Source organism: Phyllobates terribilis, unplaced genomic scaffold, assembly GCF_046119375.1.
Source record: "Phyllobates terribilis strain yellow unplaced genomic scaffold, ASM4611937v1 Scaffold_3__8_contigs__length_932513732, whole genome shotgun sequence".
Taxonomy (NCBI): Eukaryota; Metazoa; Chordata; class Amphibia; order Anura; family Dendrobatidae; genus Phyllobates; species Phyllobates terribilis.
In genome coordinates, this window is record NW_027362763.1 from 566,433,355 (window position 1) to 566,447,473 (window position 14,119).

Consider the following 14,119-nt stretch of genomic DNA (forward strand, 5'->3'; position numbering starts at 1 on the left):
ACTGGATAATGGGAAAAAAATTTCCAAGTGCGATGAAGTTGCAAAATTTCACTAAATACTAAAACTGACCTACGATTATTAGTCTCCAGGTCATTACAAGTTTGGTGATACTAAACATGTATAGGTTCTTGTTTATTTAAGTGGTGGAAAAAAATCCAAAGTTTGTTTAAAAAAAAAAAAAAATGCTATTTTTTGGGATCTGGGGCCGTGTTGAGCTGATGTTTTTTATTGATTCCATTTTGGGGTAGATTTGATGTCATTGCATTTTATTGCAATGTTGCAGTGACCAAAAAAAATGTAATTCTGGCATGTTTTTTTTTTCTCATTACGCCATTTACCAATTGGATTTATTCTTTTTATATATTGATAGATCGGGTGATTTTGAACGCGGTGATACAAAATATGCTTCTATTTATTTATTTTTGTGAATATATATATATATTATAAAATATAGTTTGCGCTTCAACCCTGCTATGTGTAACAAAAGTGCTCATCTGCTATGAGCGCCGACTGCTAGGCCGACCCATATATGGCCTGCGATCATGTGACGGGCGCGCCGATGGGTGTGGTTTGTGACACGCTTCTGGCGTTTAAATGCCTCTGTTGGAGATTGACGGCGGCATTTAACATGTTAACAGTCACAGGTGGATCAGTTGTCATTTGCATCAAAGGGGGATATACGGCGCATGTTGGTCAGGGGTTAAACGGTCAGGGTGTTGTCACATTCAGGATGGGTTAACTCGAGCGTATAAAAAATCGCCCCATGTAATCCAGGGAAGTGGGACGATTTCTTTCTCACTTGTCATCAGTGTGCTGTCCGTATATAATCCGTTTTTACTCAGCAGCTATTAACCATTTACAGTTTCCGATGTTGCAGAATTACAATGTATCTGTAAATAATGGATGCTATACTGTGCCCTCGTATTGCATCCTTGCACACCCAAATACTTGAATGGATGAGTCTCATCCAATTTTATGGAAGAAACTAGTGCATGCTGCGATTTTATTCACGCGCAGATTTGATCAGTGAAAATGCCCATCTGCTCAGCCTCATTGAATAAAATTGGTTCGGGTGTGGTTCATTTCTTTTATGGAAAGCACTCTGACCAACAATATGGTCGTGTAAAGGAGCCCTCAAAAAGCAACAGCACGCAGATGAGAAAAATGCATGTGTGAATATTGCCTTATTAAAACACTCTTCAGCAGCAAATTGTTGATGAAGACTGTTTAGTGCGTTACTTTTGACATATGACTTACATTTCCGTCGTGTCCCTCTTTGATGTGGGCTCACACGCCGATCCATACACCGATCTGTACAGACCTTACTATTGAATCTGTGCACTGATTTCTGATATATTAAGGGGACAATAAATAAATGCTGTGTGAAGGTGAACATGGCATTACAAATCCACGATGTACTCGCCTAGTGTGAACACACCATGTTGTCTGTGGCATATTTTTTTGTCACAATTTTCTGAAATCTGATATTGGGAAATTCTGGCAATCGTAGTACCAACGTGTGAATCTGGCTAATAATGGCATCGCTCATTAAGGTTTTTGATGATGATTCCTAAAAACAGATTAAAACTGTTTTTCTTTCTCTTTTGCACGTTAAAGGAAATTGTTGTAGGGTGGAGATTATTGGTTCTCATCTGGAAAACTGTGTGTATATATTTTCCAAAGGAGAATTGTCTCCTAGGCCAGTGCCGTTCATACAGCAGCCCTGAGTCACTGGGCCGCACGGTACAGGCTTTATAGAATACAGTGTGGCTGGCTAGAGATAACCGGAAGGCTGTAAGCTGGCTTGGTGCTCAGAAAATGTAGATTTCTTTGCAGGGCTGAGATGGATGACATACAGCTAATTTTTCAACAGTTGGTTAGCAGACACTCTTCATAAGGGGTTAAAATAAAATCTGGTTTTCTCCTGTGAGCACTATTTATAAAAGTACTTAGGATGATTAAACTGTCACGCTAGTGATTAATGGACAGTGCTTTTGCTGATTTGTCAGCTCTCTCAATTTCAGAATTCAATCATTTTCTTTTGTGTGGAAAGCCTGCAGGCTCGGAGAAGTCTTACCTCCCTAGTCCAGCTGCAAGGCTTTCATCAGCCCCACCACGTCTCCACTGGAACCACTGCGGGCCACACTCCCCCTTCAGCTGACATGCCTAAACTCACTTGACATTAGTGATGTACTAATCTTTCATGGAGTTAATGAAGATGCTTAAAAAAGCGTGTGTGTGTTTGTGTGTAATATATCTATATATGTGTGTGTGTAATAAATATATATATATATATTATTATTATTATTATTATTATTATTATTTTATAGTGTGTGCGAATGTAAAATAATGTAGTGACATACTTTTCTTCACTTACTATAGCATATAGGTGGTTTGGTTATTTTTCTTTCCTGGAATACTGTATCTGCCGCACTGTATATTCATCCTATCGTAGGCTGAACTTTTTACAAGTGATGTGAAATTGATGAGGATTTTGCCAAGGGTACTGTAATCTTTTTAAATTCCGCCTATGTAGGCTGAATATAACCTTATGGCCACAGAGGAAGCATAATAATGTAAAGGCTGTTACAATAGCAAGTGAGTACAAGCCCCTAATCCAGGGTAATCTCCGGCATTGCTAGGGATTTGGTTATCATTTTTAAAATCAACCAGCTGATTATGTAAAACCAGCTCCCGTCTAGTGCAGAACACGCCGGCTCGTACCCTGGGAGCCAGTTTTGCTTACTTGCTTGGGGCAGCATTTTTCGCTGGTCTCTCAGGTCCATTATGTTGTTGCCCTTTCAATTTATTTGACATACTTGATATATTTTCGACTGTATTTTAATAGAATGACCTTTCAAATTAAAAGCCCGTTACATGGCTGCTGCTTTTTTTTTCTCTTAAGCATTTCTGTTTTAGCCACCATCCATCACTTTCATAGTCACAGCCCTTATTGTTGGATGTAGGATGCTAAGTGTAGGTTGTACTCGTGGTCCACCCCCATTTATCCCGTTTGGAGACATGTGACTTATACACATTTCAAGACTAGAAATGCGTTTTTACGGAAAAAAGAAAAATTAGTGCATCGGAGTCGCATAAGTAACTGCCTACTAATAGATGCTCTGATGACTGTAAAATACTTTAAGAGGCCATTGTGATGACGGAGCATCAGAGCAGACTATTATATTCATAGTTTGTGTAAAAGAAATAACTGTACTATAAAAAAAACCTGAAAACAAAACTCAATACTTGGAAAGAGTTTGATCATCTTAGCATTATCTTCTCTGTAAATTAAGAGCAGGCTATAGCAACCATTCCTTTTATACACAAGCCAATATTTGCTAGGTTATTGTAAGAAGCAAATGAAAATGGAAAATACCTTCCATGTGCATTAAAATGTCCTGAACCTGGCACCTGTTAGTGGAAGTCCAATAGGCCGAATCTGGGGTATGGCACAACGCCATGGCTAGCTGTAACGTGCCGCTGTATAGAATACGCCCCCTGCTGCTCTCGGTAAATCTGCACTGAAGCTAGGTTACTGTATACCAGTATATTTGTAGATGGCGGCTATTGATTGTGTTTTTTTGTTTGTTTCCATGCAGAGATCAGCAGGGTACGGAAGGACATGTACAATGACACATTAAATGGCAGTGGCAACCCTGACAGGCGAAGTTCAGAATTGCCTGACGGTATTGGACCTGTTGTACAGTTACAAGAAAAACTTTATGTGCCTGTAAAAGAATATCCAGATGTAAGTATAAATTTTAATAATGTGTGTGATCTTATTATTGAGGCAGTTGCATTATTAATTTTGATTTGCGATATCATGGTGCTAGTGTGATGCTAAAAGTGGCCGACGTGTATTTTCACTTTATTCTTCGACTGCACTTGATAACTGTGATCCTTCAGAGGCTACTTCTCTGGTTAATACGGGAAAGACTTGTCTGTATTACACAATCCTCTTAAAGGTGGCATTCTCATCTGCAACATTTAAGGAATATCTACAGAATATATCATCCATTTTTGATAGATGCAAGTGCCATCTCTGTGACCTGCGCCCGTCGGGGCCTGTTTGTGCACATTTCCCCATTGACTTCTGTGGGAGTCCTATATACAGCTCAGTAGGTGTTCTCTATTCCATAAAGCATAGCGCCCCTTTTAGACTCCACACTTTATTAATGTAACTGTCACCAATGTTTGGGCTGTTATCAGTATTGGTTTGTGCCCCTTTCTAGTGTATAAAGCTTGGAGCTGTTGGTCTGGGATTAAACATATTCAGGCAGAATGTCTGATGACAGATCAGCTGCTTAAAGTTATCTATTTAAACCATAGGTGTAAAACTTTCAGATTGGTGTTGGTCTGATCACTCGCAGTGCTACTGATCTCAAATAAGGCTCTTGAACGGATAGATGGCCACTGCTCTAGTCATTCTAGGAGACTACCAGAGGTTGCTTAAAGAAGTTGTCCATTACTTTTTCATTAGGTGACTGATTGGCCTGGGTCAGACACCCGGCACCCCTCTGATCAACTGTTCTGTGTCAGCGGCCGCTGGCCGGAAATGCTCGATTGCTGAGCTGCTCAGTCTTCTGATAGTGATTGCAGCAGAGTACTGCACATCCACCTCCTATAGATTTGAATTGGAGGCGGATGTGCAGTACCCTGCTGTGGCCACTATCCGGAGCCGGGGCAGCTCTGCAATCGAGCCGTTCCAGCCGACACAGAGAGCAGCTGATCAGTGGAGGTGCCGAGTGTCGGACCCTGACCGATTACACATTGATGTCCTATCCAAAGGATGGGTCTTCAATGAAATGGTACTGTATAACCTCTTTAACACAGTATTCTGCTTTATTCAGAAGTCCTACAGAAAACGAATAGAGCTCCATTCTATTGCGGCATTTCAGAGCTACTTTAAAGTCATGTCTGATAACGTGCACTCATAACATTTAATAATGGGGATATCCCATTAATCCTGTATTTTAAGGCTAGGTTCACATCTGCATCAAAGGTTCTGATACATTGATACAGACCTGAAAAAGAATAGAGCTGCATGCAGATTTTTTTTTTTGTGTATGCTGTTGAACACAGTGACGGCCATGATCCTATAATGGTCAATTCTGTGGTTGTTCTAATTCTTATTATTTGTAGCCATTATTTGTCTTGTATGGTGGATATGAGTAGATGGTGACCTTATAATTGTGCCGCAGTACACAGATTGTATTCTTATGGTCTTGTCTTTGTAACCAAAATGGCAATTTTAGACTCAAACAGCATTGGGACATTGCAGTCACTGAACCCAGCAACTAAAGGTTACTGCCGACTCTTGACATTGACAAATAATATTTCAGGAAAGGCGACCGAATTGCATCCCTGCGATAATGTGTCCATTTAAAGCTTCCCCAAAATAGATTTGGGATAGAATTTCCCAAGCATGAAATAGGTTTCTGTTGTTCGATTTCATTTCTAAATTTAAATGCAATAGCACAATTTGAAAAAAATTGAAATTTTTTGCAAGTCTCTGGCTGGAAATAAAAGTATATATTCCAGTATAACCTTAAAGGGCTGTAAATAATGTTTCGGAGATCTTTTTGGCTAAATAAAATTTACAGTAAATGTCTCCTGTCCCCATGTACTGTCAGAGTAGTTTTCTGTGACCACCACAATTTTGTGACTGATCAATGTTAATGCTCTTAAAGAGACAGTATTGTACCCTCACATAGCTAGAATTGTGGTTTTAAGTTCACATTATTTCCTTTGAGCTGAAAATAAAGCACTTCAAGCTCTCTGGAGTCGGTGTATCCCAAAAATGCCCGTCCACAGCTCTGAAATCACGTGATGTAATCGTCAACCCCTGATCTTTTTCGGACATATTGACTGATCATGTGATATACCATGTGACTTCACTGAACCATGGTCTGAATAGTTTGGTAGCCCAAGAGTGGTGTGGATTTCTAAAATCATTAGAGTTGAAATCCCATTGATTTGCTTCAAGTAATTCGATCACCAGATTTTACAATGCAAGCTGCATATATTCTGGGTGGATCTTTTAAACCATCTAATGGTCAGAACGGTTTTATAGTCGATTTGAAAGTGTAAACTCCAATCTCCACCCATTTGTTGCTCCTCAGTGTCTCGCCCACCTCTCTGCTGCTGAGATCTCACACTGCTCCGTACAAGCTGACACCATTTCTGGTTTTATCACATAGACCCTGATTCATCAATGCTTTTTCATCTGGAAACTGGCATGAAAAGCTATGAAAGCTTGCAAAATCTTTGCGCAACTCAAGAGTTAAACAAAAATTTAGAAACACTTGGCGGTTTCACGGCAGTTTCTCCCAAAATGGGCTGGGTGGGAGTGGAACACCAAAGCTCATCAAATTCATGATACGCCGTGGAGTACCTTACTCCAGAAGTTTTAATCCAGTCAGTGACTGGAGTAAGATTTGTGGCGCACAGCGAGGGCACACCACTCGTTGGATTCTCCTGATTCATTAAAAAGTGTCACTCCTCATCAAGAGCGCCTTAAACATTTCCTGCCTCGATGAACCATGGCCGTAGTTTTTGTCTCTCTTTTTCCTTATATATAAACTTTGTACTTTTTATCGTAACTTTTTCAGAGTTTTTCAGATCCATAAATTTTTCTTTTTTTTTTCCCCTTTTTTCAATTACAATTTGTTTATACACAATTATTTGTAACAGAAATTTCTGTGATTGCCCTACTCATCTGAATTGGGTTTTCCGGAATTCATTTAAATGTAGAGATTGAAAAATGTGAACATACTCTTACAGTCTGTATTTTTCTCTAGATGCTTGCTTAGAGACCTTTTAGGATATCATGCCGTTTAAAGGGAACCGGCCTTAAAAATTGCTACTAATCTGCAGAAACGTTCTGATGTTGCAGAGCTGGCTGTCAGTCAGTGCCAGGGCGTGGTTATAGCCGCCACTCAATATACACTGAGCGGTGACTGAAGCTGCGCCGGCCCACCCCAATGACTGAAAGCCCAAGGCTGGCGGGAAGAATAAAGTTAACTTCCTTCCTGCAGCAGGGCTCTCAGTGTGGGTGCCAGACAGCTTCAGAATGCTGTTAACCTCCAGATTATCCCTATATCTGCAGGTTTATAGTGTTTCTTTTTACATAACAGGTTCCCTTTAAAATGGCCACCATGCACTTCCTGTGGTTTCACCCCTTTTTATAATGCTGGCATATTCTAACGTAATGGAAAACGGAGAACTTAAACTGTTCCTCTTGTTTACATTTGAATCTGAATTTAATACTGCCGAATCCTTTGGGTTCTTTAGAAAACAACCCGTACAGTGAGTCAGTTTTTCTGAAAAGCCAGCGCCAACACATGTCTACGAGGTGGAGCGATGACCTTTCAATGTTTGTGACCCAATAAATCACATTTTGCAGACTACAAAATCTCAGTTTCCAAAAATGTTACTATACGTAAAATTCAACCCGTTTTCATGTTTCCACTATGAAGACTTTAAATTCTGCTCTAGACAAAGTTTTGCGCTAGCACTTTTTCTTCTCTTTGGTGAAACCTCTGTTGAATTGTTAATTGAAGAGTATTTAACAAAATTGACTTAATCGAAGACTTTCATCTGAATGTTCTTCAATGTTAAACTGCTCTCCCTTATTCTCACAAATGAATAAATGTTTTTTAAATTATAATTACAGCTTTAATAAAAAAAAAAAAAAAGTGTTAACTCTGATTAATGTGAAATTCACTACTGGTGTTCCTCTGTGGCTTCTTAGTCAAACTCAAGAACTCAATAATTATCACATCTAAAGCCTCCAGTCCTCGGAGTATTGTGGAGCTCAAAGGGCAGCAGTGATAAACAGCTTCTACGTACTTTTTGACCATTTTCGTTAAAATGTTTAATTAGTGCAACAAAATGATGAACCTGGGGATTAATTGTACTTTAGGGAGCTTACTAACTAAATAACATCTCATCATCACCGAATATTAAAATGCTGAAATGATATAGATAAGTTTTTTTTCCCACGTAGACTTTATGGTACATGCTGGAGGAGTATTCATCATCATTGATGAAATTGGCTTCGGAATTTTCTTGTAAAGCCCAAGATCTATTTCAGCCTGAGTAATCGACAACACTTGGGGAGAAAACTTGGCTACATAGTGTTTTTTTTGCCTTTACTTGGTTCAGTTATGTAGCACTCGGCTTTTTCCATAAAACTGCTCTTGGGTGTGAAAGATAATCATGTCCGGTATGGGAACACTCCTAGAAGAGCGATGAAGCCCGGCTTTTGTAGTGTTCTTCAGTACATCAAAACACGTGTAAAAAACACTTTTGCTTTTTTAAGTGCACAATGAAAGGTTTTCTCTTGTTAATAAAAAAAAAAAAAAAGTACTCCAAATCTGGACCAAAAATGCATACAAACCGGTCCATTTCAAGCTATTTCTGTTGGGTATAAAGGGTTTCTTCGACCCAATTCACTTGCACATCCGTCATAATTTCATGAAAATATATATTTTTTTATTTATATAGATATGACACAATGTGATTGGTGCTGCTCTCCTCCCGATAACGTGAGTGAAATCTGCAGATGAGAATGACATATGGCAGATTCCAACACATGCACAATTAATAAAAAAAAGCCAGTATGGTTTTCAAAATCTCATCTACTAACTTGGCTCTGAATTACACTGATGATGATAATCCTTATACAGCGCTAAGATATAGTTTCAGAACTGTATAACTCATAGGGCACATGTACGAACTGTAGCGCACATAAGAGCAACACCTTATTCTATGGGTCAAACAAGGAGTGAGGGGCCCTGCTCGCAAGAGGAAATGGTGGTGATACAAGTAACCTTGCAATTTTCACACTGGCCACTAGGGATATTTCAGATGTATACTTCCTGTCCTTTCAGGAATGGTAATAAAGGAGTATTTCTCATTAACCCTATTTTGGCGTGCTCGGCATTTCTTTTACAGTCACCGCGGCTGCTTGTGACACGTCTGTTAGGCAATCCCTGCATGTGTCACGGCTGTCTAACAGCCGTGACACATGCAGCCAGTAAAAGAAATGCCGAGCACACCAAAATACTCGGCGAGCGCCCGAGCGTGCCGCCGAAACGGTTAATGAGACATACTCGCTCATCACTATTCAGGAAGAGTTTTCATCAAGGCTCCTTGTTATCAGAGGCAGGATTACAATGAGAGGTAACACCTCTATACACAGCTGGTAACACAGGATCCACCATTTGTAACTCTCTTGACAATGACCTTTGAACAAGCTAATTGCAGCAGATATTTCTACAAAAGGTAGGGTTGGGGTCTAACCATTGGTTTTGTACATGTATCGTTTCCTGAAACAACAAGCAATATGATTTTATAAAAGCCTAAGTGAAAATTACAAGATTTCCATTTTTTATTACAATATTTAACACAACCTGCTATGAAGATTACGCCATTTTCTGATGTGTGCAGCTCATGAATGGTCGGGAAGCATCTCACATGGTCAGAGCTATGACTCCCTATGGTCACAATATGGGGTGCAGTAGGACTCTGTTAAATCAAATTACTGTGTATTGCTCCTTATTTTTTGGTAACAGAATAACATTAATATAACTGTTGTGGGTGTGTGTGTAAATGGATAGGTGCAGGTATTATAGTGAAAGAGTTGTGGCTCAGGTTTGAGGTTACATAGGGAAATCTGCATCGTCAGCGGCAAGGTCTGTTAGTTACTTTCCATGTTTACAAACCATAACCACAATGCAAATTCGTTGGTTCTCTTGTGTTCTTTATCATCTGCTCTGTCCATCACTTATATTTGGAGGGCATGCTTGGAAATTGGCAGCTTGTGTCGGAGTCAAACTTTCATAGGATTGTAAATCCTGCATCCTAATCAGATCGAAGAGGTCTTTTTAGTATCACATGCAATTGGTATTGTGAAATCGGGTGACAGATCCTATTTAAGTTGTAGTATTTGAATAAATCTGATCCTCTTCCCATCATTCATTAGTCTAACTGGATAAAGTGTAATTCTTAATCAATCTGAATTGTCACTGTGCTGAATATGTGCTATAATTAGAAGATCGGTGCCTATTTCAATAATGGCTACACATCTTGTCGTCCTTGTACATCACATTCTCAAGGTCTAGTCTCCCATTGTCTTTTCTTGTCATAGAAAGATTGGATTGTGGCACAAGTGAGAGTGGAAATATTGACCCTCGGGAAAAATAAGTGTCCATTGTCATGAAAAAAAGTGACCTCTGGGTCCTCCTAACTCTCTCTTGATATCTGACATGAAGAAAGGGGAGTAAAGCAGAAGGATTAAGCTTGTTGAGTTTCAAGTAGGTAGTTTGGCAGTAAAGGGAACCTGCACACGTCCCTAGGCGCTATGTGCATGCTTACCATGGAGGTGCGAGCAGGAGTTTGGCCACTTTACAAATGTATATCTGTAAGACTATGTCCACATGTCCACTAGTTATTTCCATTTTTAAATGCGTTTTGGGATTATAAAGACAGAAATAAAATGTTCCAGTACAGGAGCCATTCATTTGAATGTATATGGAAGGGTCATAAAATGTCTTCCATTTGCCGCCTCCTCCATCTGCTATCTATTTTATTTAACCTGGTAAAAAAATATAGGCTGCGCAACTAATTTAGATGGCAATAATGTAATGTAGAGTGTTACAAAAGTGATGAAATGATTTCAGATTCTAGTCCTCTAACAGGACACACACATGGCAGAGTTGCTGTTTTTTCCTCCACTATCCCCACAAACGAAACTAGTACAAAGCAGATAATTATTGGAAAGCTCCACACATTGTAACTAGTCAAAAGATGTATACATGGTTCTTGTGTGAGATGGGGAGCATTATAGATGGCATCCCCTCATTCAGCACTCTTGGCCAGGTGCCTGCTCATCGGGGTGTTGCCCACAGCTAATCTAACGTGTATGGCCTCCTGTACTCAGGCCAGTTCTGGGAACAGGCAGCCGCGTTCTCTGTAGAGATGCACTCACAGGAGACGCTCCTCATGCTGGCCCTGCTATTTTTAATAAGCAGATTCTCCTAGAAAATGAGTCGATGAATGACTGTCGGCACAATGCGCGATATTGTAGCCATGCTGTTAGCTAGTGTAAGTAATTGTGTGTTATGGCTGCAGAGTCCTATGACATTTTATACATTGCACTTCATATCCTAAAGCATGCGAACCCTAAAGTTAATTCCCATAAACAAGTCCGACTTGACAGATTTCTAATTGCACCAGCGTAGTGAAGGGCGGCGTTGGAGCAGCAGGGTTAATGAATGTGTTTTCCCCTCTTCCTCTTGGCCTTTCCAGTGTCCTGTAGCTAATGCACTTTGAAATTATTTTGCCAGAGCATTTTGTGTGACATCATTTTAATTAAGTGGAACAACACTGGCATAATAAATCAACACGGAGCAAATTTCCGATACAGTAGACAAAGCAGCTGATAGGAGCACATCCACCCACCTTTATATATACAATTTGAAGAAACTGCCTTGCCAGCCTTGATTGTTGGCAGATTGTGAAATGCCAGTGTTGAAGGTCTTAACGGCTGACTGCTCTCACTATATAATTTGCTGCTACGACAGAGATTGTTATTTTGTACAATTCAGAGTTTTCTGCCAGTGTTATAGAAATTATAGTGGTCTCCCACTTACTACACTGGTTTATCTTCAGAAATCCAATCCAAAAGAGAAGTTTAGTGCTTTGTATTGGTATTACGGCTACGGAACGTGTGCCGGCTCACGCAAGAAATGGAGGTGGGGGGACGACGACTGTCCCCTGTGTTCATGATAATTATAGAGACAGCATTTTTCTACTTTGGTGTTATTTTCTGAAGTAACGTAATTGTAAGCCTTGGACACCAATATAACCCATATCTGTTTAGGGAAAAAAGAAAGTACATCCCAGCAGGGACAACAAATGTGTCCGTATTGTGTAATGAAGCGAACTAGCCCAAGTGTCAGTGCCTAATATTGAAATGCACAAAAACTGCTTTTACTCTGAACGGGTGTCTTCACATGTAGTTTTTACTTCATGCTTGGTATATTATTCCGGAAAGCTCCTGGCGCACATGCTGACTGTATCCATAGGGCTCAAACCAGAAGGGCATTCTTGGCATAACCTGGGGGCATCCAATCGCTGTGCCACCATAGAAGTTCTATACACCAGGCTCATCCTAAGGCCTCATTCAGACGTCAGTGATTTTTTTTACATACGCAAAAAAGTCTGACTTTCACGAGTATTTTTTTTTATCAGTGTTTGGTCAGTGCCTAAAAATTAAATTGCAATGTTAATCAAGGATATTACACAGGCTGAACACTTTTATGACCGAGACCCATAGATTTGAACATGGGTCATTTTGATCCATAACTCTGATCAAAGACGTAATTGTCGGTTTGCGTTTTAATTTTTTTTTTGCAGAGACAAGATCTTCAAAATAATCCACCAATGTTTGAGTTGCTTCATACCTTTTAATGGGTTACATAATCTATCCGTGAAATTCATCTACGTCTGAATGAGGCCTAAGAAGGATGAGAAATAATAAATGTAGGGAGGTTATTTATAACGGAAGAAAAAGAAGGAAGTGAAAAGGGTTGTCAGAAGCAGAGCCCTCCTCGCCCCCGCGTGCTGAATGCTGGCGTGCACCTGTAGGCTTTATTCCCTCATGTACATCTGTACACACAGCTCCAATTCTTAGCATTGCATTTCTGTGCTACTTAAAAAATGAGCTCCTGAGCATTTTTATAACTTTGTCATCACATGTAAAAATGTAAGGAATTTGTGTCTGTATCTCCTAAAGTTCACCCATGGCTGAAAGCTCTATAGGGATCTTGTTTTAACTGGGTGTAGAGTTGTAGGGTAAAACAAAGCAAGGTCAAAGGAGTCCTATATTCAGACGTACACATGCTGCCTGACACTGTGTTGTGCGGGAGGAGGCCGTGTTCCTCTCACAAGAAGTCCTGGACATGCTGAGAATGTTTCCAATTAAATATGTGAACTTTGTGGGTTACAAATGTCTTAATGGCAGAAAAAAATTAATTGTATTGATTCTAGTGAATTGAATTAAAGCACCACTCCAGCATTTTTTTTTTCAGGGCTAGAGTGGTGCTGTAAATCTAAGTCCCCTGTGAATTGAATTAAAGACATGTACTTATCCCAAGAATTTATTGCATTTATGCCTTATATGTTGGGTGCCCAAATGTTGGACTGGCACTGGAGATGCATGGATACTTAGAGAATAGATATCTATTCTCGATCTGTAGCTATATATGAATCTGTCTGATTATTCAGAACCTCTAGAAACACTTTCTTCCACATGGTTATTACATCAGTCAGACTTGCACCTTGTAACCTGCTATTTTCTCGATTTTCATTTCAGTAATGGACTTCATGAATTTAACAGACCTGTAGACTAGGCCCCTTGGACATGGCCACATTATGGCTCATTTTCTATGGGGCACTAATGGGGCTCACAGTGCACTGGGCATCTACTGTATGTGTATGCCCCAGATTTTGTACTGAGGGTTTTTCCTCTTTGGATTGTAGCATGATCCATCAAATGCCACAAGGGCTTTTGTAGCTGGTTTTGGAAACTCAGCGAGGTCACCTGGCTGTGTGCTGAGACCTAGATGATTTATTTATTTTACTTGCTTATAAAATGATTCCACAGCGCTTTACAGACATTATGGGCACTGTCCCCATTGGGGCTCACAATCTAAATTCCCTATCAGTATGTGTTTGGAGTGTGGGAGGAAACCCACGCAAAGACGGGGAGAACATACAAACTCCTTGCAGATGTTGTCTATGGATCTTAACCATGGAGTTACAATAACATTGTGCAGTGTATGGTCCGAGGTTCCTCTTAGAATATAATGGCTGCATGATTACTCAGACACCAAACAAAATGAGAGAAGCCGCGTTGATGGTGACCTTCTTTCGCGACCTGTAACGGTCTCCTTCTGCATCCTTCTGTTTAATGCTATGGTGCAGATGACAAATATTGAGTAGGTCTTAGACATGGTGACAGAAGCAATTGTCAGACGTAAATCTGTGTATACAGGAACTCGTGTGTCAACACACCTCTTTCCAGTTCACATGTCTGCAGATCACGCTG

General features: G+C 40.0%; 1 protein-coding gene across 10 annotated transcripts in view; it reads left to right on the top strand.

The window, feature by feature from the left end:
• The window catches only part of QKI (QKI, KH domain containing RNA binding), a 182,532-nt gene that overhangs the window by 50,460 nt on the left and 117,953 nt on the right, over positions 1-14,119 (top strand). For all 10 annotated transcript variants that reach the window (XR_012318031.1, XM_073671413.1, XM_073671414.1 and 7 more), the window contains exon 2: positions 3,603-3,751. Coding sequence is in view for 9 of the 10 variants with exons in the window: in XM_073671413.1 (XP_073527514.1) it covers positions 3,603-3,751 (149 nt within the window). In the remaining variant the exon portion in view is untranslated. The remainder of the gene's footprint in view (positions 1-3,602; positions 3,752-14,119) is intronic.